General features: G+C 41.0%; 2 protein-coding genes across 3 annotated transcripts in view; both read right to left on the reverse strand.

Annotated features, from left to right (window-relative positions):
* Positions 1-2,397, reverse strand: part of spidr (scaffold protein involved in DNA repair) — a 52,410-nt gene extending 50,013 nt beyond the window's left edge. The window contains exons 1-3 of the mRNA XM_080779062.1: positions 2,256-2,397; positions 1,341-1,508; positions 290-353 (exon numbers count right to left, since the gene is read on the reverse strand). Of these exons, the coding sequence (XP_080635188.1) occupies positions 290-353; positions 1,341-1,508; positions 2,256-2,270 (247 nt within the window). The 5' untranslated portion in view covers positions 2,271-2,397. The remainder of the gene's footprint in view (positions 1-289; positions 354-1,340; positions 1,509-2,255) is intronic.
* A 1,233-nt stretch (positions 2,398-3,630) lies between these two features.
* mapre2 (microtubule-associated protein, RP/EB family, member 2) lies at positions 3,631-26,709 on the reverse strand. Of its 2 annotated transcripts, XM_080777657.1 has the most exons (8): positions 26,628-26,658; positions 19,305-19,483; positions 16,922-17,049; positions 16,132-16,277; positions 15,753-15,969; positions 14,108-14,253; positions 12,380-12,538; positions 3,631-5,071 (listed from the first exon to the last, which is right to left on the reverse strand). In XM_080777657.1, the coding sequence occupies exons 2-8, from the start codon at positions 19,433-19,435 to the stop codon at positions 4,973-4,975; spliced, it is 1,026 nt and encodes a 341-aa protein (XP_080633783.1). In that variant the 5' UTR covers positions 19,436-19,483; positions 26,628-26,658; the 3' UTR covers positions 3,631-4,972. The 2 variants fall into 2 exon arrangements, with proteins under 2 accessions (XP_080633783.1, XP_080633784.1); XM_080777658.1 differs by lacking the exon at positions 19,305-19,483 and having other exon boundaries at positions 26,628-26,709.
* Positions 26,710-27,310: the final 601 nt, after the last annotated feature.

Genomic DNA, 27,310 nt, shown 5'->3' on the forward strand with positions numbered 1-27,310 from the left:
GAAGGGAACATTTACGTCATATTGTCCCTCATTACGTCATATTGTCTCTTTATTGTTAATGGCATTTAATGTTGGTGTTGGCACCGTTTGTTTTACATCACCATTACATCACCTAATCAAAGTGAGTTTAGACTTTAATATATTAGTGCCCCTCACTTCACACGGGTGTGATTTTAAATAGCCCTTAGATTTTAAATAGCCCTTTGTTGAATAAAACATTGAGTCCAGACAAATGTTGAATGCACTGCATGTTCTAATCCATGTCATCATAACACCTGAGCAATTATACCTGAAGCAGGAGACTTTGCCAACTGTCGTACCGCAGACAGTTTTCTTCCAGATGACTTGAGATTCTGCATCAAAAAAGGATTATTATGCCATCAATAGCTGAACAAATGTAGGTAAAATAAAAATGTGATAATGCCAGTAAAATCAAATGATTAAATCTAATAGCCCAGTCTTTCCACTGCTGCTGCACAGCTGCAGTATAAGATAACTTTTCAGGAAAGTACACTGCTAAGAAGATTTTAACCCAAGAAAGCCTATGACTTGTTTCCATTGGGGTCCTTCATACTCAATTCATCGTATGCAAAAACATCATATAAACACGGTTGGTTGGTTTAATAATACTGTTGAAAAGCCTTGCAGACAGAGGTCCTAGAGATGTATTTAATTCCAAAGAGATATACTTGTTGTTTATTTATTATATGGTATTATTTGCCTTCTTCTGCATTATTTGGCTATACTGTAGTATTTGCGTTTTGAAAGGCACAGGGAATAATAAAACCTCTAATTTACAAATGCTCATGGGATTTTATACATCCATAGTTTTATACCGTGATTATTTCTCTCACTATAATCGTATCAAAGTCCATATCATCCCTAACCTCTACTGAACACACCCTGAATCTTTTTCGTAGCTCCATAGGTCAAGCTGAATGGTAAGATATGATAAACAATATATGACGGTTTGCACATTGTGTGGGCAGTGCCGTTAAGAGTGGGCTGCTGTTTGACAAGTTGATGCACTCTTGAGTCTATCGTCTTAATTCTGTGTCATATCCCAGAGAAGGTTTTGGTGACAGGCTGGCTTCTAAACATGCCTTGGTGTAAAGAGGATGCAGTCTGTGATTCTGCTGGCTTTCCTAAGAATTGCAGTTGGTTGATATTAAGCAATTCCCATTCTTTATAAAAGAAAAGATTCCGTTTGGATGGTCTTATAACAGATTAGATGGGTTAATAACCGATTCAATGACTTTGTAACAGAGATTTGAGGTTTCACATTACACTGCTGTTCAGACTTCAGGGTTTATATAGCAATAAATGTAAAGTCCATCAACCTTCATCGCTGGAGTGTCGAGGAAACTGTCTCCACACCTCTCCCAGGATTTCGTGGTGGAGATGGATGGAAGTGAAGGTTCTCTTCCCAGTGTTCCCACCTTTTTGACACAATTTCTGACATCATCCGGAAAGAAGATGCACTTTATATCCTTGGTATATCTTTTACGCTGTACAGACACAAAGGGCAAGCAGGTTCCGGTCAATGTTAATCTTTCAAAATAGGACTGATTTGTTTCGGGTATTAAGTGATTTAGATATTTTTAAGTTAAAACAAAAGGGGTTTTTTTATGTGCAAAAGTCCCAAGCTCTATATTCTGATAGTAATCATTGTATAGATAATTTGTTGAGTAACTGGGTTCCCCCCCCCAACTCTTATCTGATAAACAGAAAATACATTTAATCAAACCAAGAGGAAGTTCTCATTTATCAGCTTCAATTTAATAGTTTTCCAGATGAAATTGTGTGCTCATTTCTGTGGCATGATCCATCATCACTCTCAATGTCACTTGTTTTATCCAGTATTTCTCTCATGGTTGGTTTTGGTGTCCTAAAATGTAAACGCATGTTCTGTTTACCAAACAGTGTGACAGGGACAGGCCCTGTTGCATATCATAATACAGAGCTAATGAGCCTATAACACAATATAATTTACCCTAACTTTAACCTTATATTTATGAATTATGAATGATCATGTATGACTGTGAATGAGCTGATCTGACTCGCAAGTTGCAACAATACTAGTTCCCACCACAACCGGGTGGGCGGGGACGTGACATGGTAGTCAACAATACATCACAGTCAGTCAGCTAATGTGTAGCCTGCCTAACCTTATATAGTAGCTAATGAAGAAGTTTATTTTTATAGTATTATTGTTGTAACACGTCCATTTAGCAACAAAGACAAGTAAGACTTACCTTCCCAGTGGCCATGACGGAAAATTATGCTCGCGCTATTAATGTAGCTCTTCGGATTTTGACGCGTTTAAACCATAGAGTTATTATAAGGTTTAAACGAGTAGCTAACTTCTAGTTTTGTTGCATCCATTCTCTGTCTACTGGTTGCTTGCTTTGTTACATTGAGCAACAGCTAACCAGAGTAATATAGTAAGAGAGTAGCGACACTAGCGTTGACTCGCATTGTAACAATGAAATGCGGAAGTGCTCAGCCTCATTCTATCTCAATGGGATAGTTCCAATGTTTGGAACTATAGCCGCTAGATCAAAGTGTGTCGCTACTCTCCAGCAGCTAAATGACATGTGGGCTGTCCGTCTACAGCGCCGGGTACGTTCATTTTAGCATGCCGGGGTGCACCGGTCGGTCATGCAACGGCTCCGCGGACCGCAGTCTTCGTCGTACGATTGTGATGGTGATTCATTTTGCAACAAAAAAAGACACTCATTGGGATAAAAACAGCCATAGCCACTTGCCCAAATGTGCTGACATCATCACATTTATGATGACGCTATGGCCGTTTTCAGCCCCAAGGAGGGTTTTTTGTGCAAAACTAATGCTTGGTCACATGTTAAAGCATAATGAAATTTCGATTCCCCCCCCCCCCTTATAGGTTGTTAATGGTATGGTCACATTATGCCAATTGTGAAAATTGCTCAAGTTATTGCTCAGCAAGTTAGTATCTGGCATACATGCTGGGGACCCATAGGCTACTCAACATTTCTCTGGCATACATGCTGGGGACCCATACTCAACATTTCTCTGGCATACATGCTGGGGACCCATACTCAACATTTCTCTCGCTTACATGCTGGGGACCCATACTCAACATTTCTCTGGCTTACATGCTGGGGACCCATACTCAACATTTCTCTGGCATACATGCTGGGGACCCATACTCAACATTTCTCTGGCATACATGCTGGGGACCCATACTCATTATTTCTAACATAAAACTTTGGTGTGTACTCAACATGCCTGGGTTCACATTCTGGCAAGTGGACTATTATGGTGCAAACCGTTACTTCAATCAAAACATTGGTACTTTTACTACAAATATAAGAGCAGCTGTGTCTGAGCCATGGACGCTCGTTGGAATGGTAATTTTAATCACAGTTACGGTACTACTGTTTATTTTACAAAGTGCCCTATTTTTCTAGTAAACAAAACAAGCACACACATTGTATAATCGTACCACTGACCACTCAATCAATCCTAAATAAAAATAAAAATGACCATGCATAACTGACAGAAACGCAAGGCATCACTAAGTTTGAGTTATTAACCATACGGGTTCACGTTAATGTGCCAACAATTTATGGAACCACTCCCTTGGACTGAAACGTGAAATGTTTTTATTACAGCAAATTCATCCGAATCTCAACATCTTTCAAACAGCAGGTTAAACATACAAAAGCTCACTTAACATAGTTTATTTTTTATTAAATATGTAAAAAGCAGGTCAAGTTATTCACAAATAAAATGCAAACATGCAACACATTTTGGGGAATGCATAATGAGTGGGACATGAAAAAACATTTACTATTCATAATTATTGACAGTACATGTTTACATTCCTTTTCATTTACACAATATATGACTAAAGCAATATGCTGCACTTCCGATTTCAATCGTAGTAAATGCAACATTATACAAAGTATGTACTGGAATATAGCATGTCAAATTACTCAGTGAACTGACTCGCATCTCCCATACGTTTGGTGGTTCAAAAATTATTTGAAACAAAACAATACTGGATTTTCACTGAATAAGTGAAGGTGGATATAGTTTTCAGTTGGAAGTAAAAAATTAAATAAAAAATAAAAGTTCCTGTAAGACTACTCCACAAATAAAATGGTTCTCCGTTTTCCCATGTTTTGGGGGAACCAAAGTCGAACTCTTTCACTGAAACGCACCATAATCTTACATGAAAAGCACATCGAGCACACCGATTATCAGAAATGTGAATTGGGAAGATAGTCATGACACATTTGTAGTTGGCATTTACACTACTACTTTTCATTCATATTTCAATGACTGTATTGTCTCACTTCATGAGGATGCAATGCAGTTTCTTACACTATGCCTAAGGCTTAATAAATATGGTGAGGGTCTATGGACAGATTGTCCAATACAGATCAAATGTCAGTGCAACGTATGGAAGGAGGTTAGATAAGAGCTACTAAGGGCCCTTCCAGGGCTTTGCTTATTGCATTCTTGTGATTAATATGATAGATACAGTATGTAGAATAAAAAGAAAAAAGAAAAAAAAAGAACGAAGGGAGAGAAGCTGACAAATTAACACTTGTGCTGACAGGTAAGAAGTACCTGTCTGGACTTCAGCATTTCCACACACATCTAGGATGTGAACTGACCTTTCACCCACACAGTCCTTAGAGAAACGTCTGTGATGGTCTGAGCTTGTCTGCTAGTGGAGGCAGTAACAGCGAAGTGAGCGAACCTGCCACAGCATTTTCATCAACGGTCACAAAAACACAGAATATTGAGCAGAGTAGAGGGGTAAAAAAAAAATGAGGGTGATTCTTGTCATGAGGTGGCTTCATGTGCTCAGTCTTCAAGAGAACAAAAAAAGAAAAGTAAACCATGAGGAAAAACTTAAAATCCTTTTTTGACAGTTCTCACGAAATAAAAACGGGTGGGTAGTTGTTGACGACAACAGTCAGTATTCATCCTGTTCCTGTTGGTCGTCTGGTACCTCGTCTTGGACTTGCTGCTCCGCCTCGTCCACGTCACCTTCTGCCAGTTCCGCTGCTCCTTCCTGAAATGATAACACACATTAAATGGTTAAACAAGCATATAGAAGAATACCACAATGAATCCATTCAGGGCGGGGACCCCTTTTGGTGTTTTAAGCATTGTATAAAAAAAAATAGCAGATCTAGAAGCTCACACAGAGTGCCACGGTACGAGCTAGTAGGTCTGCTTTTGTTTTCTTTTCGTGAAAATGTAGTGCAAAGCTTTGGATATATATATTCTTTCCAGGTCACTGGAACAACATATTTTCAGATGGGGGTCGGCGGCCAATTACATATAATTTTGGGGGTCCTTGACATGAAAATGTTTGAGAACGACTGACATAGAAACAGGTTTTTCAGAAAACTGTTACAATCGTCCTCAGGTCTAAATGGGTCCTTGCAGACTGAATGATTTTTTTCTGAAAACCGGCGGAAAAACGCTGCTAAAAATTCCATAAAACTGTGTGCAGGGACCTTTACTTGGGTTTTTTCTTGCAGCAATAGACATTCAATGTACCGTAATCACATTCTTAATAAGTGCTTCTCTATAGGTTCCATTCCATCCAGTAAATACTGTATGCAAATGCCACGTTTTTGAGGACCCCCTCGAAAACGAGATGATGCATCTTCTCAAGAGGCTTATCCGCTAAAAAAGTGCCTTGCCGAGTCGAACGTAATCGCCGCAAGAAGACATACTGTACGCAACGGAGGGTGAGAGAAATTTCTCCCAGAAATGTCTAATAAAATTAAGCACAGTCACGCGTGGAAGGGAAGAGCCACCGGCTTTAAAAGCTGGTAGGTAAGCATCAAGCAAAACTTTTTGCTGCTCTTCTTCAAAACAATAATGTTACTGCTGGGTTATTGCTTGAATAAAAACACTCCCGGACCGGTTTAAACATACTGATTTGTTTGGGGGTATAGAAGTCAATATGCTCAATATGCTTGTTGTTTCAAATACAACTATGTGATCTACTGTATTATAACTTGAGATGACCACCACCTTAACTTTACAAGGTGTTATACATAGGTTTATGGTATAAACCTAAGCTGCGAACCAACTGCCTTAATTCAAATAAAAGACAACCGATCTCTCTGTGCACAAATACGGTCAGCTACATTACCATTACCATTAGCACTGGAGTCTGGCAGGTTTAATGCCACTCCTGAAGAAGAGAGATATTGCTTGTTCTGTGAACTTGGTGAAATTGAAAGCGAGGTTCAGTTTTTGTTTTATTGCCCTAAATATGATGAGATAAGAGATGTCTTCCATTTGTGTGGATTTCCTAGAGTTAAATGATTATGAAAAAATGTAGATATGTTTTGCCAAAGGGACTTTTGTTGTGGCAAATTTTATTTGTCAAGCTTGGGAGAGAAGACATAGTACTCTGTATAACTCTGGGCTGTAATGCAATGGATTATGAATATTGTAAACATGCTGTCAACGCAAATGTGAAATGGTGTCTTATAAACCCATGAGGATTGGGTACTTTGTGTGCAGGACACGAAAATAAATAAATGATCAATCAATCATACCAAAACAGGACTTTCTGTGACAAATCTTGGACATCAATTGGTGACACGTGTTCCCAATTCAGGATTGATGCTGTAACACTTAAAAACCACTATAGAGCGTCGCAGTCCCGCCCCCTGTCATGACGACGCCAGGCCCAGGAAATGATTCCCAATGCATTTTTCCCATAGACATTTTTTTCTTCCCATAGACATTTATTTAAAGACGGTTACGCTGCGGATAAAGCCAACTCGAGTTGTGACAAATCATGACAATAAACACAATATTTTGGACCAAACAAATAATTACAAAAAAAGTGTTGTAACCTGCCGTTTTTTCTTCTAATTCTTTGTTCATCCCAAAATCTTTTGTTTGTCGTCATGATTTGTCACGACAAGAGTTGGCTTTGTATGACGCTTAAAAGGTCTTTAAATAAATACTTTTTGAAAATTCTATGAGGAAAATGAACGGAGAATCATTTCCTGGGCCCTGGTAGGGGGCGGGACTGCGACGCTCTATATACAAAGAGATGACTGCTGTCTTCCCTAAATTCTTACCAGAAATGTATCGCTCTAATGTGACATTATAAAACAAAAGAGCAGCATGTCTTCTTCTCTGTTGGTTAAATGTGTTTACACTCTGCGTAAAGTACCAGCATAATACCTTCAGCCTCACTGTCACTGCGGTGACAGATATAAATAAGGAAAGAGCGCACAACAACATTGACAGTTCCAGACTCACAACGTGAACTAAGCGCATACACTAGGACGGATTATCGGTTTCATTTTGCGCTGGTGTCTCCGTCGTGCCCCTATGTGCCCAAAAGAACAGATCTACAAGCTACGCAGCCATAAGGCAGTGCGTTGATATAGCTTGTATGTCGGTTTTGGTTTTTTGCGCATGCCACGCGTCACTTACACGTTGGACAGTGCACCATGAACTACCCGACCAGACCACCACCCAAGGTATTCATATTGCGGGACATTTCGCTCTTAAAATAACAACCTTTCTGCTAATGTTACTATCCTGGAGTTGGTTTGACAGACAGTCTGTTGCTTAGTGTTAGTCCTCTCAACTGGCTGTGCCTGTGTGTGTGGGGGGGAGGTGGACAGGTAGAGAGCCTACATGTGTTTGGGAATGTTGTTGACGTTATGTAATTTTGTCAGCTGACAAGGAGGACCCCCTCCTTGTGATCCCCCTAGCTATGACGGCTAGACGGCCAACAACACACAATAGCCGACAGTTGCGTATCATGATCTGCGACGCATGCACCATGAATCTGCTAGCTGCCAAAATGAGGCAGGTAAAATTGGCACATAGACCGCGTCTAGATTAAGACTCTCTAGAGCAGGGGTTCTCAACGTTTTTGGCTGGGGACCCCCGGAAATGCTTTGGCCATGTCTCGCGACTGTCTCTGCTCTAGAGGACGCGTTTAATGCCAATAATCCCAAAAAGGAGTGTGACACTATGAAATCCATGAAAGGAATGTCATCCCCAACTAAACCTATTGTGACAAGATAATGAACTTGACTTTGCTAATGACCTAAATACCTTCTTTGCCAGATTTTAATCATTAGACAATTTCTCAAAGTGCACTGAAGGCTGTAACACCTGCCCCCCTCAGACAGAATCACTGAAGAGGATATAAACCAAGGAAAGTGTTTCAGCTAATGTGCCGGACGAGTGCAGTGTTTTTCAAGTGCAGAATATTTCTATTTTTCATCCCACGATTTTGTAACCCATTTTCTTTTCTTCACCCAGTTTCAATTATCTACTGTAATCCTGGGCTCTCTACACTCCATCCGCCAACCAGGGAGAGCAACGGACTGACCTCATGCTTCCTTCAATGCATGAGCGTCCAAGCCGCTTCTTTTCACCTGACAGGGGTAGAACGTAGTGTAGTGCATGGAAGGAAAACGTTATTCCAACCAGTTCCTTTCCCCTCCATCACGTGCCCCGGCTGGCCAGGGGGAGGCAGTATAGAGACCAGGATTACAGCATGTTTTTTGTGAGGGTACCTAACTACCCTAGGGGACACGGAGAGAACATGCAAACTCCACACAGAAACTGAACACGTCCCCAAAATCCAATGTCCAAAAGAACATAAGGATTATTATAGACCCATAGCTCGAACTTTAGTGATTATGAAATCACTTATACCGAATACCATTACATCTTCAAGACAAATTCGACTCCTGTCAGTTTGCTTATAAAAACAAAAAGGGTTGCGGTACAGAGGATGCGGTTGTTCGTTGTTACACTGGTCCACTTAATTACAAAACACCTAGATCTGTCTAATAAGAATCATGCAAGAGTGCTGTTCTTAGACTTTTCTTCAGCTTTCAATACAGTCTGATATACTAGTGTCAGCTTTCAATAGTCTGATATACTAGTGTCAAAGTGTCACCCTGGAACAGAGGGTGAAAGTGAACAAAGCCCTCTCCTCAGCATTAACTACTAATAGGGATGCAGCTCAATAACCGATAACAAGTTTATTGAGTACCCGTTATCAATAGGCTTTGTGATTATCAAGCCTGTTATCGAGCATAGTGGCTCATGACGTCATCATGTTTAAACAATCAAGACAAGAGGCGATCAAGAAATAAATGTAATCATCCATGCTGGCACAAACATGTCAGTCTAAAAGTGTATTGACACCGTCCAACCATGTAAACAAAATTACGCTTTTAAAGTTAAGGTACACATATTAACCAGTTAACAGTTTCTTTAATATGATCTTATCGGTATATAGGTAAATTGCCTTTTGTCTGTTATGAAACTAGTAAGAGATACTGGTGCTGTTCAAAATGTATTGTCGCCCGTCTTTCCACAAAATAATAGAAAATGCTCGATAGGGTGCTCGATAAGAACCGGGCTCGATAAGCCTGATCGATAAGGTGCTAGTTATCAATAAAAATGAACAAGCTCCATCCCTAACGACTAATGTTGGTGATCCCCAGGGTTGTGTAAGCCCAGCTATACTTTTCACCCTTTATACTGATAGCTGTTGTACTGAGGAATGTCTGTCTGGATGTTGCACTGACACACACCAGACCAATACATTCTAAAGTACTCAGATTATACAGTTTTGATTTCCTTCCTAGGTAGTTCCAGCAATCCTGGACTGCAGCAACACAGTAATTAAGGTGGTTGAGTGGAGTGATAACAACGCTCTCATCATGAACACAAAAATCACACCCGTGTGAACTAAGTGGTGCAACTCAGACCCACGGCCGCCCGGCGTCCGGAACGGTTGAGAAATGACAGAGTTACCGTGTGGGATTAACAGACAACACTCTCTCTCTCACAAGTATGTGCTATTCTCTATCCCTCGATTCCCTCCCTCTCTCTCCCCCCTCTCTCTGTCTCTCACATGAACGCATGCTCCACATTGTAATTAGCACATCTCTCTCTCTCTCTCTCTCTCTCTCTTCCTCATAGACTTTTCAGAAAGTATTTATTTAAAGACGTTTACGCCGCGGACAAAGCCAATACTGTACATACTGTACAGAAACCCAAGACATGCTTTCGGTCGAGTCTGTGGTTGTAAACTGTTGGATCGCTTTCAGCTGTTTATCGATATACTGTACAGAGTGAGTCGGGTTGTGTGCTGCTCTGTTGAGTCTGTGTGTTCACAGCAAGGGAGGGCAAATCTACAGGACCAACAACGTGCTGCGCTACATGATGCGCATTCGGCATAAGACACCATCGTACTAAGAGTTTGACTTGCTTAGAGCTCAGGCTGATGCAATCTTGCTGCTGCGTAAGATCACAGGTGCTCAAAGTAGAGGGTAGCACGGCTCCACCCGGAACCGAATATCCGAGAAGAGAACCGAGCCGTTTCGGGCCCATAATATTGACTTGTCCCTCGTGTAGGGAGGGTAGGATCCATTCCAAATTGTCTCTTTCGGGGCGTCTGAAGAAATGCAGTTACCCGAAAAGGAAACATGACGATCCGAGCCCTCTCTCTCTCTCTCCCTGCCTCCCTCTGACCCCAATCCCGACAGCGCACGCACACACACACAATCACACCGCCGGCTATATTAATGCAATCATGGCGGCCCCCATGAAACGCAAAGCAAACTACAAATCAAATTGAGCAATGTGGGACAGTTTTGTTTTGCGATTTTCGACGGCTCCGGCAAAGAATGTCGGTGCTGCTAAATGCACTAATATTATGCAACCCTCCGCTCCGCTGCCTCGAAGAGGCTTGGGTAACGTCGCTCATAGACGAGCAGTCTCATCTCTCATGTCATGGTGAAAATAAGCATAATATAGCAGAGGACACACTATGTGTCCAAATCTATTTAGGGGTCCAAACCGTCCAATCCTTCTCGGCTCAGTTTCGGACTGGATCTAATCCTTCCACGGGGCAGTTTCTGGGCGGGCGCAGCAAATTAGAATGTTTCTCGGCTCCGTACCGGTTAGGTTCAGATATCACCACTCACGCTTCGGGTCCAATTTATGGACCCGTGCTACCCTCTAGCTCGGTGCTAGAGTCTCGCGCAAGGCCCCTCAACCCTTTTTCCCCTCACTGTATATGTTTCTTTTCCCTTTTTACCTCCCTTATGATGAATTCCTGTTCTGTTCTCTGGCTATATAGAAGTGTCTATTTGTACGTCTATAAATGTTTTGATGAATTGAACAAGGTGGACCCTCTTGTAAACAAGTGTAATGCTTTATTGGGTCGTCCACTCACAGTTAATAGTCTTTGTATCGAGTTGTGCTTGAAATGTACTGTAATTCTGCAAACAATATAAATAAATATTTCAATCAATCTTTTTTCAATTCAAACCATTTCTTTTTAATATCGGTTAACACTAACAGCCCCAGTGCCAACTTATCTAATCAGCAACCAAACTGGCCTCAACTGCCATAGTGTGTTAAGATTATGTCGCATTCACACCAGCATGCTACAGTATACTGCGATTAAAACGAATCCTGCTGCGTATTGTCGGAAAGTGCTTCGTTTGGCAGGTGTGAAGGCTCATTCGAATCCTGATCCGCAACAAATAACCTCATTCTACTTCACCAAAAAACAGGGGTTTCACTTCGCTTCCTGACTTCGCTTCACTGCAGGTGTGAACACTTCGTTTTTTATCTCATTCAAGGTGACATCCAGACAGTGTATTACTCGTTTTAAACTTAATCATCGCGCTAAAATATGTACTGTATGTATGTGAAACATTATAGGTTAGAAATAAGCCACATAGCAGTAAACTGGTAGAGCAGAGCTGAAACTTCAAAATAAAATGCCCAAATTGAAGGTGTAGGGCAACGGAAATGGTGGACATTCTATTTTGAAGTTTTAGCTTCAAACGCTGGCTCTGATGTTTCTGAACCAAAGAAAGTGACAGGGAGACATGAGGACAAGTCAGCGGATTATTTCTAACCTGTACACAACCTATATACATATTTTAGCGTGATGATTAAGTTTAAAACAAGTAATACACTGTTTGGATGTCATCTTGAATGAAAACCAGCTGTGTGGAGAAGCATGGGAAACAAACTGGTGAGCTTCATTTTCATTGATGTGTATCTCTACATGTCATCACGCAGCACGTTTTCAGGAAGTAATTAAAAATATATTTTGATGGACTTTTAATATAAAAAAGAAAAACACACAAAAATGAGAATTCACCCATTTCTTTGGCATCCATTGTTAGGTATGCCCATATGATGACCACGGATATGGTCCAAGTGTGAAAAACTTATTTTTTCATTTCACTACGCCTTTAACCATTTCACAACGTCTTTAGTCAGGGGTTGATTGGATCAATCAGGAGGTTGATTGGATCAATCAGGAGGTTTGGACACTGACCTGTTCGTCTGCAGAGTAGAGGATCTCCATTAACTGCTCCACAAACGGGGCGGTCTCTTCACCCTGATCCTGGCACAGCGTCTCCACCTCTCGCAGCTTGCTGAAATAAAAGTCTCTCTCCTTCTCCACTCCTTCCAATGCAAGCTTTAATGTGTTCACCTACAAAACAAGATCATTAACATAATGCATCAATATTCAACTACACAATGTTTTGTCACATGCGGAACAATACAGCAGGCAACGTTAGCCAACATAGCAGGCAGTGAAATTGCATATGCTTTGTATCGAGTCGGACGATGCATAGAAGCATTGCTCAGCACTGAAACTGATACCATCACATCAGCTTTACAAAAGGCGGATGCAACTCATTTGGCATTAATATTTAATCTTAAACAGCTGCAGTTGATTCAGAATGCTGCTGCTCGAGTTCGTACCAATACCCAGAAAGTAGACATATCACTCCAGTTCTCAGATATTTAACTACACTCCCAGTCCGTCAACTATATATATTTCAGAATACTACAGTTAGTTTATAAAAGGATACTTTACTGAACCCAGAGTCAGAGCTAACGTGGAAAAGCAGTGTTCAGTTTTTATGCACCGCAGAAAGTACCTGGAACAAACTGCAGATCTGCCACAACCGTCCGTTCTTTCAAATCAAAGCTGTGGACCTTTCTAATGCTTACTGTTTTTGTGTGAAGCACTTTGTTTGAACTGTCTTGTTATTGAAATGTAAGACACAAATAAACTTGCCTTGCCTTAACCCATTTAGACCAGACAGTTTTCTGAAATACCTATGATTCTAGATCAGTGGTGATCAATATTTCATGTCAAGGACCCCAGAAATGACATGTAATTGGCTGCCGACCCCCATCTGAAAATATGTTGTTCCAGGGACCCCCAGAAGCTAATATTTGAGTTAAACAAGTTCGCTCTGAAAGCATATATATATATATATATATATATATATATATTCAATGATTTGCGCCACATTTTCACGATTTCAAAATAGCAGATCTAATCTACGAGCTTGTAGATCTGCTATTTTTCAATAGCTAAAGTTTAACATAATGCTTAAAACACCAAAAGGTGTTCCCGCCCAGAATGGGTTAACACTTATGATGCTGCCAGAGCTTGTCAAAATAAAGACGCTAGAGTGCCAAGCAAGCAGATGGGGCAGATTTTATCTCTGAAAAGCACCCTGGAGTCGTTTTTATGTGCAATGGTGTATTCTCTTTGTATTTAGGGTTTCTTCCTGGAGGCTGAACCCTTGACAGTCAAACGTGCCATGAAAAAAGCAGTAATATAGTGACACATGATCACATTATCAGCCCCTCCCCTAACCCCTCCACCTTTATCATACAACTACAGTTGTGGGTGCGGCTTCAGTTCAGGTGGACCACCACCCATCACCACCCACCAGGCAAACCAGGCATACTGAATGAACTGGTGGGGGTGCCCACATAAAAACGACATTTTAACAAATACTGTAATTTTTTTTGAAAAACTTCTTCCTCCAATAAGACCTGATGATCATGTTTTAGGGTGGGGAAAAAATCATGGCACTCCATCTTTAAAAAGTACCAAAAGACACCTATACACATCATCAGCACCCTGCGTTTTCTTTTAAGGACAAAAGCTGTTAAAAATGTAAATGCTACATTTTTGCCAAATACCCGTCATGCCTTCAAGGTACACAAATCTATGTAAATGATTGCGTGCCTGTACCTGATCATTAAGCAGTGTGACCTGAGCTTCCAGTTCCTTCTCTCCTTTCGCAGGAGGTGTTGCTGCAGGGATCTTTTTGGCCGAGGACGGTCTAGATGACGGTGTTGAAGACTTGGGTGTAGTAGCAGCACTTGCTCTAGAGACTCCTGCAGCATAAACAGGTTATGGTCAGTGATTGAGCTGATGAGCATAGAATAGGACGATTCTACAAATGTCTTCTAAATCCTGACAGTTTTCTTGCAAAAACCTCATGTTTCTATATCAGTGGGGAATTTTTATCCCACAACTTGAACTCATGCTTCCTTCATGCATGAGTGTCCAAGTAGAAGCAAAGATTTTAGTTTTTTCGCTCTGAAAGAATATAATTCAAAGATTTGAGGCACATTTTAACGATTCTTCAAAAATAGCAGATCTACAAGCTCGTAGCGTGCCACACCTGACACTGAAAAAGTTTTAATAATAATTATGAATCAATTAATTAGTTATGTCCTGGTGTTCAGTTCAAGTGCAAAAATTCATAGAACACAACAATATTCACAACTTTTCACTTATACATTATGTATATTACGAATAGCATGTTAGCCTAGAAGCAGGGGTACTCAACTAGAAATGCTGAAGGTCCACAATTTTTGAATAAGACCATGGTCCGGTCCCATGCGCACGCGCAAATACAATTGCGCGTCGCGGGCCACATAGGGCCCCACAGGGCTGCCCCCCCTCCCCTAGAAACGCTTATGCCTGTTTAGTACAGCCTGTTAGTACAGTCAAATCAAGCTTATACAAATCGGGTCCCCTCTGGGGTGTAGAGAATGAGAATATTTTTTTTCTTTGAAATATATTCACCTCCAAATAGCCACAGCAAATAATTAGGAGAGGTATTGTTGTGCCTGCTTAATAAGATAAATAGCCTCTTTAAAGAGAAATAGCACATTTGACTATACCAAGACTTTGTCCACTGAGGTTTAACAATCCTAAACTCACCCTTTGCCTCATCATAATACCTACGGATTAGCGGTTGAAAATGGATGGATGGATAATACCTCACAAACACCAGCAACAGTGGTGTCAGTGGACTCATCCAATAATAGGGAAATGCATTCTGCATTTTGTATTCCATCACAAAGCTGTTTGGACACCAGCCAGTAATACAGTACATTGGACTATGTGTGCTATGTATGAACTGTATGTCCTCCTTACGAAAATAAAACTGAACTGAACTGAACAGAACATTTGTTGCAGTGGAATCTGAGAGTGGGATTTGGTATTATTATTTTATTACTACATCAGAGAATGGCTGGTGCTTACCCAAAACGCACGTCATTTTGAGTGAACACTGAGCTTTTCTACATTATTTTTGCAGCAATGCATGCGTCTGCCACCATACACACGGCACGCATTCATTCATTCCCCGTCCCCCTCTGACTCTGACTGTTGAATGGTTGTGTATGGGTCGGTCCACATTCAGAGCGCTGCGTTGCTCGACATCTCAGCGGAGAATTCAACTCGCGGTGGCTTTTCCCCCCCCTCTTTTTTCCTCTAATTTGCCCAGGGTCCACAGAGAGGTGTGCCGCGGTCCGGTCATGGACCGCCTGCTGAGGACCCCTAGAGCCATTACTTTCCATTGTCCATGTGGCATTCATCTTACCTGCGGTAGGGGAGCTTGCTGCATGGTGGGACTTCTTTGGCAGGTTGAAGATCTGCTCGCCAGGATCTGGTGGAGGAATGGCATCCTGACCCTGTCTGGCTTGAAGAGGGTCATACTCCTTACCGTCGTAGTTGGCGTCAAAGAACTTCTTAAACCACTGAATGAAGTCGAGATTGTCCTGAAATCTGCCTTTAACTAGCTTCTCCACAGGAATAATCTGATTAGAAGACGAGGAGGGGGAGGGGAAAACCTCAGTTAAAATAATACAAAGACATCGCCGTGTTTAATTTGTGTGTGTGCCAAGTCAAGCACATTTAGAAAAACAACACGAAGGTGAAGCCATTACAAACACTGTAGCGTTAGCATTAAGCAAACCCACCTTATCAACATTCATCCTTTTGAACGATGCCTGCAGCACTTTAAAGTTATGAATGTACTCGTGCTCCAGTTTGGCTTGGAACTTGACCTTCTTAAGGCTGATGCAGCCAGGGAAGAGCATGTCCATAAACTGGCAGTAGGCAGCTCCTACAATGGCAAGGGGGGGAAAAAGATATAACTGCAATAGCTATAGACCAGTTATTGAAAAGGTCCATACCGGCATTTCTTTCATGTTATAAGCATTGACTTTACTTTAGATTTTGTTGTTTTTTGTTTGTTTTTTCAACTGTCATTCACAACATATTTGACAACAACAAATATCTCTTCCAGAAAATAGTCCCTGGAGAAATTATAGTGTAGTTTTACGAATTAAATTCAAATAACCATCAAGTCTGCAGTATCTCCAGTATCACGTGTGGTTGGGCGGGGGCCATAAATAACCCATCAAAAGTCAAATATAGTGAAAACGCGTAGAGGAATTGGTATTATTTACTTTCACTAGACTCATGACTTAACACTGTTGCCGTTTACTAGACAGAGATGTGACAAACTCTACATCTTATTTATAGATTCCTAACCTCTCCAAGAGGAAGGTGCAGATGTTTTTTAGGCTGCTTTTAACATACCCATGTTAAAGAACCAACATCACTGTTGTTATGTTAGTGACAAAAAGAAAACAGAACTAAAGCATTCCTCAAAACTTGTAGGATTGCAGAGCTGGTAGGACAAGAGAAAGAGGAAGCCGTGAGCACGTTTGTGTTTTGTTTTGAAGGAAGAAGTTTGATTTATACCTGAGGAGAGCTGCTCCACTTTAGTGTAGTTCAGACAGAGAAGATCGTTTACCCAGGCAGTGATGTCATGCCTGCTCATAGTCTCCTGGGTTATTGAGGTAGAATATACATTGACCGCCATCCCCCAGCTGAAAAAAGAAACATCACAAAATAATGTTCTTGGTTCAGAACATGAACACTAGCATCCCTACTCTGCATGTGATAATAGGCAAACCTTTAGGCAAAAATGAGTATCACAACGCTTTGTGAACTTTAAGTACTATAGGGTTAACTGTACTATTATTGACAAAAACAAGCATCTGTGCATACACAGCCTAAAGCAGGGGTGGGCAACGTTGAAGCTGGAGAGGGCCTATGGTTCCACACTCACTCCAGAGGGCCACATTGCATATACTCTCGTAGCAAAAATGGCAGATGCTGCGATTTCTTTTTTTGAATTTTAATTGAAATCCTGAATGATATTTTTTGCTATTTTTGAATTGGAATCCTGAAATGTAACATTTGTATTTAATTTCAAAAGCATTTAGTTATACTTATGTTAACCTCATGAACTTAAATGCAAATACATTGGACATAAAAACAAGACAAAAAAACATTGTAATAGTCATTAAAGCTACTATAGACCGACGTAATTAAAGCAGGTCATGTTTGCATGTTTGGAATTGTAACAGCTGAAATCAATAATATATCAGTATTCCAATATTAACCGAGTTAACGGAGTGAGGGCCGCCAGTTGACCATGTATGTCCTAAAGAATTAGTCAAAATTCCAGACCAATATAGTGTCCGAAAAGTCAATACCACCATTACGAACTATGATAATTGAGCTAAATACATAGGACCACAATGGAAACAAGTCCCCAGGACTTTGTTTGCGTTATCCTTTCAGCTTAATGTCTTACTATAGCACATGCTGTTTACATGTCTGACTAAAAAGTATTCAATCAATCAATAGTGAGTTATTGTGGTTCAGACATCAAGCAAGGAGCAAAGTCTCAATTGGAACAACTCTGAAATGTGCTGCAATCCTTCCAATGAACAATTATAATATCCCACAGTATTTCAACAACTTGAGTCTACTCTAAATATAGTTTGGTAGGATAGAATATTTCAATTATTTCAACCAAAAGGTCAAACCTAATGTTGTGTCAATGTTATTTCAATATGCTTCTTTGTCTTTTCCCACAGCTGGTTTATTTATGTGAAGCATGATGATGTCAACAGTCAAGTACTGTAGAAAATGTAAAGCTATGGGTGATACTTGAATAGGCCAATTATGAAAGCATAATCGTGCATAAAGCACAGGGAAATAATCCATTGAAAGGTAGGCTAAACATACTTTTCACTTAAATTGGAAAAAGGTCTGCAGGAATTCCAGAATATATTATTTAGAAATGTCAGTCTTTAAACTGGAAAAAGGTGATTCAGTCATGTACAGCTACAGGCAAATGCTCTCAACAGTAAACGGGGAAAGCTGGATAGCAAAAAACCTACACATCTGTACTTGATTGGATTAGATTACATTAACTAAATATGTGCTGTAGTCTGTAATTACATCATGCCTAAAAATCATTATTCCACTCTCAAGAACAAAAGCTTCCCAAAGCTTATAGGTGGTGCAGGCAGGGTGGGATTTTGTATAACAAACCGTGATTATTATCATTAAAGATATGTCATAGAGCCTCCATAGTGACTTCTTGGGAAGGAAACTGGGACAGTGGGTATCATGTCAACAAAGCGGATGTCTGTTAGCTTTGTTAGCCATGCAGGGACGCATTATAGCGGCGTACGGGCTGTGCAGAATTGCCTGGGAACGATTTACACACAGGAAACCGATCATGAGCAACTTATTAAAATGGGGGGTTTTACGTGTGACAATACGACTGTCTGCAATACATTCACCCGCAACACATGATCAGCATCAAACATGACATGTCATGATGAAAATATTCTAGCAGAGCAGAGAGGGGCGGCTGTGTTTTCGCAGGACATTTTTGACAAGCTCCCTGTCTGAGCACCGCGGGGGAAAACTCGTCTTCAGTGCGGTGTGGGTCTACGGCTGTACTCGACAAAATGCCATTTATTAAGCATAATTCCGATTTTTATATCAGCCATGGGGTGTTTCTTGGAAGGGCCTTGGGGCGATTTGCGCCATAGTAGCTCCACTGATAAGACCAGAGCTCTCTGAGAGCAGACATGGGGGTTATTCCCCCAGTCTGCTGTCAGCCAGTCAGTCAGTGTTGTTGCATCGCCTGTAATAGGCTGTATATGAAATAAAACGGTTTAAAAACGCGCCGTTCCTTTTTTTTTGCAGCATCTTTAATTCTAAATGAAAGCCGTTTCTATGAGCCCACCACAACAAATGCGGCATTACAACGGTTTACCTGTAGGCGCGCTCTCCTCGCACTGTGTTTTTTCTGTAAGGAATGATGTTGGATCCGTTGTCCGGGAGGACCGGGACGATGTCGTTGTTATTCTCTCCATTTGGGGAAAGTGCTTGGGTGGGACCAGGCATTTGGGTCTCTAAAATATTGGAACAGATTATTCTGTTCACCTCCTCTGGCTGAAAAAAAGGAACGATGCGAGGCTAAGAAAAGTGCCGCACCTCGGGCTTGTTCTCTCCCTGCTTATTCTTCACAAATCTCAGCCAGTCTAGTGACGTTGCTGCACCCTGTTCACGTGACACCGATGGGGGCGGCTGCCTGTTCACCGATCTCTATAGAATATAATATAGTACAACAAATACGATTGATTGATTAGTATTGTTTGTTAACTGAAGATGTCCACTATAGCCTAGCCAGGTCCAGTCAGAAAAAAATTAAGAGAAAATCCTATTAATATTCAAGTTGTTAGGCAGTATATGCTAAAAAGTGAAAATCCCCTTAATGAATGCAGCCTCTCAGACAATCTGAGGAGTTTTTCTGTGATTGAAAGATGCAGCCAGTCCAGTTTCTCTCTCAAAACAATGGGCGGCAATCAGTGGTTCCTTTGCATCTAAAGAGGACATGCCAGGAAAAGAAGGCTTATCATTTGTCAGAGTGATAAGAATTGGACTGATGCCAAAGGCCACCTCTCTGACCTCACATATTCATTCCTGCAGTCGAAGCATTTACTATGTAGCTGTTAGCTGTATAATTCAATCGTGTATCTAAATGTGTATCTGTCCAACTGCCTGCATGGCAAAGAGCAGAAGACCTATCAAAATGGCAGTACCCCCCCCCCCCCCCTCTTCCAGATGTTTTTCAAACGTTATTGTTTTACAGCACTGAATCACCAGACTTTATGCTTTTTATCACTGGCCGCTAACAGAAATACTGTAGTCTATAGTATCTATATTAACAGAATAAATGCAAAATGATTATAAATATTATATATATATAATATATAGAAGATAAAATAATCTACAGTACTTAAAACTACAGCATAAAGCAATGTTCAAATCCAAGAGTATGTTTGATAAAGGGGCTTGAAAAGTACCAACATACAGGAAAGTACCTGTAATGTCTGGATAAAATTACTGGATAAAATAATAATAATTGTAAATCTGCCTAGAACAGGCTGTACTCCAACAATTCAGTGAGAGGGCAAGTAGAGTACGGGTCAAGGAAGCCACAATGACCCAAGGCAACTCTTGTAAAAGTTAACAACTTGAGCCCTAATTTGTACTTCGCTGTACAATGTTGTCACACGTTGAAAATAGGCAGTTACAATGTGTCGCTGTGGGCTTGTCCAAAATAAGGATGCCAGGTTGAAGAAAACATCTCTGTCTGCAACAGAACAATGCCTTGGGATTAAAGGTAGTCTATCTTCCAGCAGAACAATGACACAAAACAAAAGCCACTAAGCCAGTTCAAAAAGGTCAATATCCTGGAGAGCAAAGTCAGAGCCTGCATGGTCAGAATGTGTTGCAGGACTTAAAAACTGTGATTAAATGAACAGTCTCCACTCTCCGTCCAATTTGGAAGTGCAACAATTTTAGTTAAACAACTGTACAAAGAATGATCAATAATTGAAATCTCCAGATGTGCAACTGCAAATCTGACAGACATATATTCAAAGGCTGTGATTACTAAAGGGGGTGAATTTTGGAATAAAATTTGAATAGATAAATCACAATGCTTTTTCCCTATGACATTAAGAGTATTGTTTTTATTTAGATTAATTAAAAAACTATTGCCTATTATTTAATGTTGTACAATGCTAAAATATGAAAAAGACCAAAGGGGCCAGGGGCTCGTTGGTAAAAACTAAAATGTGTGCAACTTCTGATACTTTGTCTTGCAGTGCAGACAGTACATTAGCACGGATAGGATTTAGAAAAAAATCGTAGAAATCGTAGCAGTACGAAGCATTTTAAGCTTGTAGATTATCTATTTTTGCTATATTTGAATTTAAATCCTGAATATTTTGTTTGCTATTTATGAATTGGAAAAGTAACCTTTTTATTTAATTTCAAATGCATTTAGTTATAGTTATATTGACTTTATGAACTATTATACATACATTGGACATAAAAAAGACAATAACATTTTAATACTAGTAATTAGCTGAAATCAATAATATATATTAACCTGCGGGCCGCGGCCCCCAGTTGCCCATGTATGATGTATGTGTTTTCATACACAGCATAAGAAATTCCAACTCCATCATTTCAGTTGATGAATGTCACGATGCCTTTGACCCTCGGCCTCCGGGCCCCGGCATATGAACTTGGACCCCCTTCCCCCCAGTATTATTTTAATACTATTAAATGAATGCCAAGTCCCTCATAGAAGTCATACTAGTTTCAATATGCAAGACTATCTTATGTACTGTACATCATGTACATGAAGACACAATTATTAGTTTTTGGTAGTTTCAAATTGCGCATGCATAAAGTGAGTTTAACGTTGTTTAATGCAATCAGATAGGATTTTGCTACTCAGTAGGCACAACTTCCGTCTGTGAACGCCGTCTGTGAACGCTGCGCGTCAAAACAGCCGCCTCCGTTATTTTCAATGAACCTATCCCACACCGGTGGCGTCAGATGCGCGTTCACGCCTCGCCTGGCGCTCCGATACGCCGCTGTTCTATTTTCCAGGCGTTGCCGCACGGCTTCCATCCGGGAATCCGTGGGCGTGGCTGGCCAGCCGCACGGTAGCGCGCCGCGTCCTGTGGGTGTTGCGGCAATACTGTGCCGCTTCACAGACGGTGTGTGTTGGGCTTGAAAGAATAAGCAGTAAGCACCCACTGAGGTGCTTCTGTGCTGTGTGCCTGGTTCTTATGTAATTAAAAAATATATCCATATTCTGTGTATTCATACGTGCTTGTGCATATTGCCCTGCACGCATATATCTATTTTACATGCATTAGTATACATACACAGTGTAAATGTTTAGTCTTGATATACAAGGTGTTGTGTATGTATGTGTGTGTGTGTGTGTGTACGTGCATGCATGCATGCATGCATGCGTATCATGTGTTTAAATATTGTGGTAGGTTTGTGAGCTATCAGCGATTGTGTCAATTTGTGTGTTACATGTAGCTTCTACACACAAGCATACAGGCAGACATACAGGCGTTCCCCGAAGCAGTCCATTACTCCATTACCCAGAGTACTAGCCTAATCAATGATGAGTTTAGGCCTGGGATCCTGAATGCAGTACCACAACTGAGAGTAACCAGTCTACTCTACTCTGCTCTGCTCTAGAACAACAAGATATGGAAACATGTGGTCAAAGCCAGGTCAAATGTGCTCCTCACTACATCAGGTGATGGTGAGCCAAATCGCACAACAAATGCATGATCAATCAATGAGTCAATAACACAAGTGCCACAACTGCCATTGCCAATGAATTAATGCTTGTCAGTGCATTAGGTTTGTAAGGCTGTATGAATGCATTGTACAATGAAGTACACTCCCGACTCCCAAAGCAAACTAGCAAGTCTTTTCAATTCCAAAAGTGACACAAACCGTACATATAACATAATATCTACTAGTTACGTATATATTACACAGCACAGGCTATTTTTAAAGGACAACTTTAGTTTTTTTTCAACCAAGGTTCATGTTTTAGATTGTTATAAGAGAAAGTAAAAGATGAGTGTTAAGTTTTTTTTCATTTGCTGCTTTCTTTTGTTTTAAGGACTTTAGCTGTTTTTGACAGGGGGGCAGGGGCATTCGAGCATGGGGCTAAATATGTAATGTTTTGTACAAAATGTTATAGACACCAAGAAATTATATCTGGCCACAAAATATCACAAGGATCTACTGAACATGAAGGTAGCCTACTGGGGGAAAGCCACACTGCGTGGCATAGGCTCAATATGTCAGTTTGACACATAGTAAATAATAAAAAAAGAAATCACTATCTCATCTTTTACTTTCTCTAATTACAACCTAAAACATGAACCTTGGTTGCATAATTTGCTGACGGGATTTTTTTTTTTTTTTTTTTCGTTTTTTTTCGTGCTTCAAAGTGAACTTTACGTACTGTAGTACGTACATTGTGTTGGGGGAACGGGGAAGGTAACTGTGGTGAGAACTGGAAATAGAATGATGTAACCATCTGAGCACTTAACTTAAACCCAGAATTGTGGCCTGTATGTACTTTAGAAACACTGAAGTTGGCCCGGACGTTATGCTCAACCGTCTGGGCACCTAGGCTGCTGAGCCAGCCTGACGGTGTGCTGCGGGTTCGACTCCCGATCCCGACGGCCCTTTGCTGCTAAATCTAGTCAACCAGGCCTGCAGTAGGCTAGAAATACGAGGAAATGACAGACGGAGAAATCTACTTTTAACGACCACCCGACAGGGGTTTTCATGTTGCATGGTAAGACTACGATCATTAGTATTATTATTGCCATCCCCTGGGTGGGTCAGTCGTGTAACTTTCGACGTTAAGCCGTGTGTAAGTTCAACAACACAGCCATGCAAAATAACATTGACAGCTATGAGGTGGCTCGCTTGGTCTTCAACCAGCCAAAATTCTCACATGTCTCTCCCGGTTGCTGCCCGCACAGGGTACAAAACTCTGATGCTGGCCTTCAAAGCAACCAAATGTATGGCACCCCCATATTGTATCTTGCAAATCGGATCATCGAACCCTACAAACCCTCCCGTGCGGTGTGTGCTCAGATCAGGCAATGCAGGGAAGTACATTTACACGTTCCACACGTTCCAAACTCTTCTCCCTTCTGGCTCCAAAACTTTGGAATGTACTGTACTTCCCATTGCAATCAGAACTGCAGACTCACTCCCAATCTTCCACCGTAGTCTGAAAACCACCTCTTCAGACTACATCTTTGCCTGTAGCACTTGCCCCAGCCTCGACAACCTTACAGGCGTATGCAAATGCTCAACTTATGTAACTTAGATAGCATTTTATGTAGACGTAGCCTATTCTGGGCTGCATCTCATAATAAGCAACTCTGCAAAGAGATTTGGTGTAGAGGGGACAATGTATAGACCGTTAGACCCCAAGGGTACCCCAGTCAAGAAGTAATAGGGCTTAAGTGGTTTACATTTACATAATTATTCATTAAACGGTGTCTAGAGCCCTGTCTAGAGCTGTGTCCAGCGTGCATGCATGTGTTCACGCGCATTATTAGCATGTTGTCATAATAATTACTTGTTAGTAATAGTGTGTTGGTGTTAAGCAGACGTGTTTCTTAAGAGCAGGACGTATCTCTTCTGTCCTTCTCATGTATACTCCCCACGTGCCATACGTGTCTCTGTGCGTCTCTCTCTCTCTCTCTCTCTCTCTCTCTCTCCGATTGGTGCATTTGGAAGCATGCGCATTGTGCACACGTCATAGGTGTACAGTACAGAATATTGACACTTTTAGTATGTTTAGGTGGTGGTGCTGCTTTCTCTCGGTCTGTTTGTGTGCGGCACACACATGCATGCATGAAGCATAGTCGTGCATAGTCAGCAAGACATGAACAAGACAAATGAGATCAACAGGACTCGACAACAGTGTCAAGTCCTGCAGCTGTTGATCTAATGTGCCTTGTGAGGGTGTAAGTGTACAGGGTGTAGGTGTGGGGAGGGTGTAACTAACTTTTTTTTACATGCACAGATGATCAACTATGAGGCAATAGTTGCATGCATGGCTTATTGGTTTCAGCCAAATCAAATGGAAGAGAAAATTGGCTAGTGTAAAATAAATCCCATACAACGGATGGACAGCCTTGTGTATGTGTGTCATACCCTGGAGGGAGGGACAGTGCAGTCTGTGATTATTTAGAGGGCATATGCACATGCATAAAGTGAGTGTCAAATCGAGCAGCAAACGGCAAAGTGAGTTTAGCGTCGTTTAATGGACTTTAATGGACTTTGATGTTTGGTGTATGGGCTGTCAAGGACAGAAAGTCGTTTTTTTGACACAGTCGTGCTGTACGATAACAGTTATAGGCCGAAACGTTGTATTTCTTTGTCCACTCTGTCTTCAATAAATTACTTTGGGAGATTTTAAAACGGTGTGCAGATCTCCTCTCTCCTTTCCGTCTTTTTTTGGATCCTGCACCCGTTGGAATTTTTGGCTGTGCGTGCACCTCTTGACCATTAAAACTAGGCAGTTACCATAATAACTTAGTTGCCACTTCCCAATCATATACTAATATAATGTAGTACCACTTGTTGCTATTTAATATGCTGTCTGGAATGATTCTTGTAATTCTCTGCACTTTGGCATTCTCAATGGTCTGCCTGAAGGCAGCACCTGGGCAGGGGTGGGTGCGGAATTCTGCTTTCAGAATGTGTGTAGGCCTGTTCAGATTTTTCACATGAATAAGACGTGCAAAGTCTGCAAACGTACACATGCTGACAGCAGGTCACAAACTTATAAGTATATATGCAATATCGAATCACACTCTCTAAACAGAAGCATATGGTTTTAATAATCTATATAAGCCTCTGTATGAGGTATGAGCCTATAGGACAAAGGTTTACAATGTTAGAGCCTTGTGATGCGAGTGAGCTGTGGTCTGGACCCCAAGATTTTAAGTATTTAAGATAGATTAACTATATTGTGAATGATAGATTAATCATTAAGGGACTATGAACACCAATTGACTTTGGATCGAACGTCATCTCAGTTTTCTTCACATTCACAACCACCAGGCAGGCACGAATGAATTTCTAATCTAAAGCCCATATGTTAGATTAAAAGCAACAAGGAAACAACTCCTCGAAGTTTATTGTTGACACGCAAGCACTGTCTGAGACTGAGAGCTCCATCTGTGATGCAGAACAAAACATGATGAAAAGAAAATGTGTTTACAGTACATATCGGTTTTAATTTGAACAGCGACAACTTTGCGTGCATCTAGCTCTAAACCATAACAATTTTGAATGCCTCTTCACCAGCCATTAGCCCTGTTAGCTTACGTTAGCTTAGCTAGCGATGAGAGAAACTGGTTGGCTCAGCATGATCAAATCAAATGTGACTGTCAGTGTCGGCCAGAATAAATCAGCCAAAGCAAGTCAGTGATTTAACTCCTGAGACCCGGACATGATCTGAGAGGGACCACTGTCCACTGTAACCGAAGCTGTCATTATAGGTCCATACTTTGACAGAGAGCTACTACTACACAACAGCACAACCCAACCACAGAACTCGTGAACTAGCACGACTCCACTCTCGGAAAATAATGCAACAAGTATTACACAACATAATGGACGTTTTCGAGACAAATCGCATATGGTTGGACTGATTTAGACTCACCAGTGAACTCAGATCTCCAGGTACACGGTGTTAAAAGCTGCTATATTTCCCTGAGTCAGTCACACACACACACCCCACCCTCAAACCGCCCATTTCCACTCACATGTGACGCTAAAAACGCACACATGTTTCATTGGATAGCAGGTCGCCGCTGACACAACTGATTGGTTGAGCTGTAACATCTGTTCTGGATTTGGCCAATCATATCTTCATGCGTTGCCCATTTGTGTACAGCTGCCTGCCAGCCGCCTGCCAGATGTTAATTCTCCTTGGCTTTCACAGAACGGGTGCGAAACTGGCCCCCGTAAAATCTGAATCCCCCACCCACCCCCTTTCCCCCTCACTGTATATGTTTTTCTTTTCCTTTTTACCTCCTCCTTACAAGTGTGAAGTGTAATGCTTAGGGTGTCGTCCACAGTTAACAGTTTTGTATTGAGTTGTGCTTGACATGTACTGTACTCCAAACTGTTAAGCCATATAGTGCTTTCTTGGCAAACTGTTAATAAAGTATTCAATAAAAGACAATAAATCAAATTGATTGGCCTGCTGCTTCTGGATAATGTATAATACATTTTTAATTACAGAACCGAATGTAACGTGACTATACTGATTGTCTGTATGTAACATTTACTATTTGTAAAATAACCACCTACAATCAACTCCGCCTATGCCTACAATAGAGG

This window comes from Protomyctophum bolini, assembly GCF_963924005.1.
Source record: "Protomyctophum bolini genome assembly, chromosome: 12".
NCBI classification, from domain to species: domain Eukaryota; kingdom Metazoa; phylum Chordata; class Actinopteri; order Myctophiformes; family Myctophidae; genus Protomyctophum; species Protomyctophum bolini.

What these genes read in the sequence shown, in the direction of transcription:
- mapre2 (XM_080777657.1), bottom strand. Translation starts at nt 19,435, where the DNA reads ATGCCTGGTCCCACCCAAGCACTTTCCCCAAATGGAGAGAATAACAAC. An exon ending in AGCAAGCTCCCCTACCGCAG is followed by an intron (nt 14,254 to 15,752) that starts GTAAGATGAATG and finishes TTTATGCTGCAG; the next exon opens with GAGTCTCTAGAGCAAGTGCT. An exon ending in TCTACTCTGCAGACGAACAG is followed by an intron (nt 5,072 to 12,379) that starts GTCAGTGTCCAA and finishes TTATCATTTCAG; the next exon opens with GAAGGAGCAGCGGAACTGGC.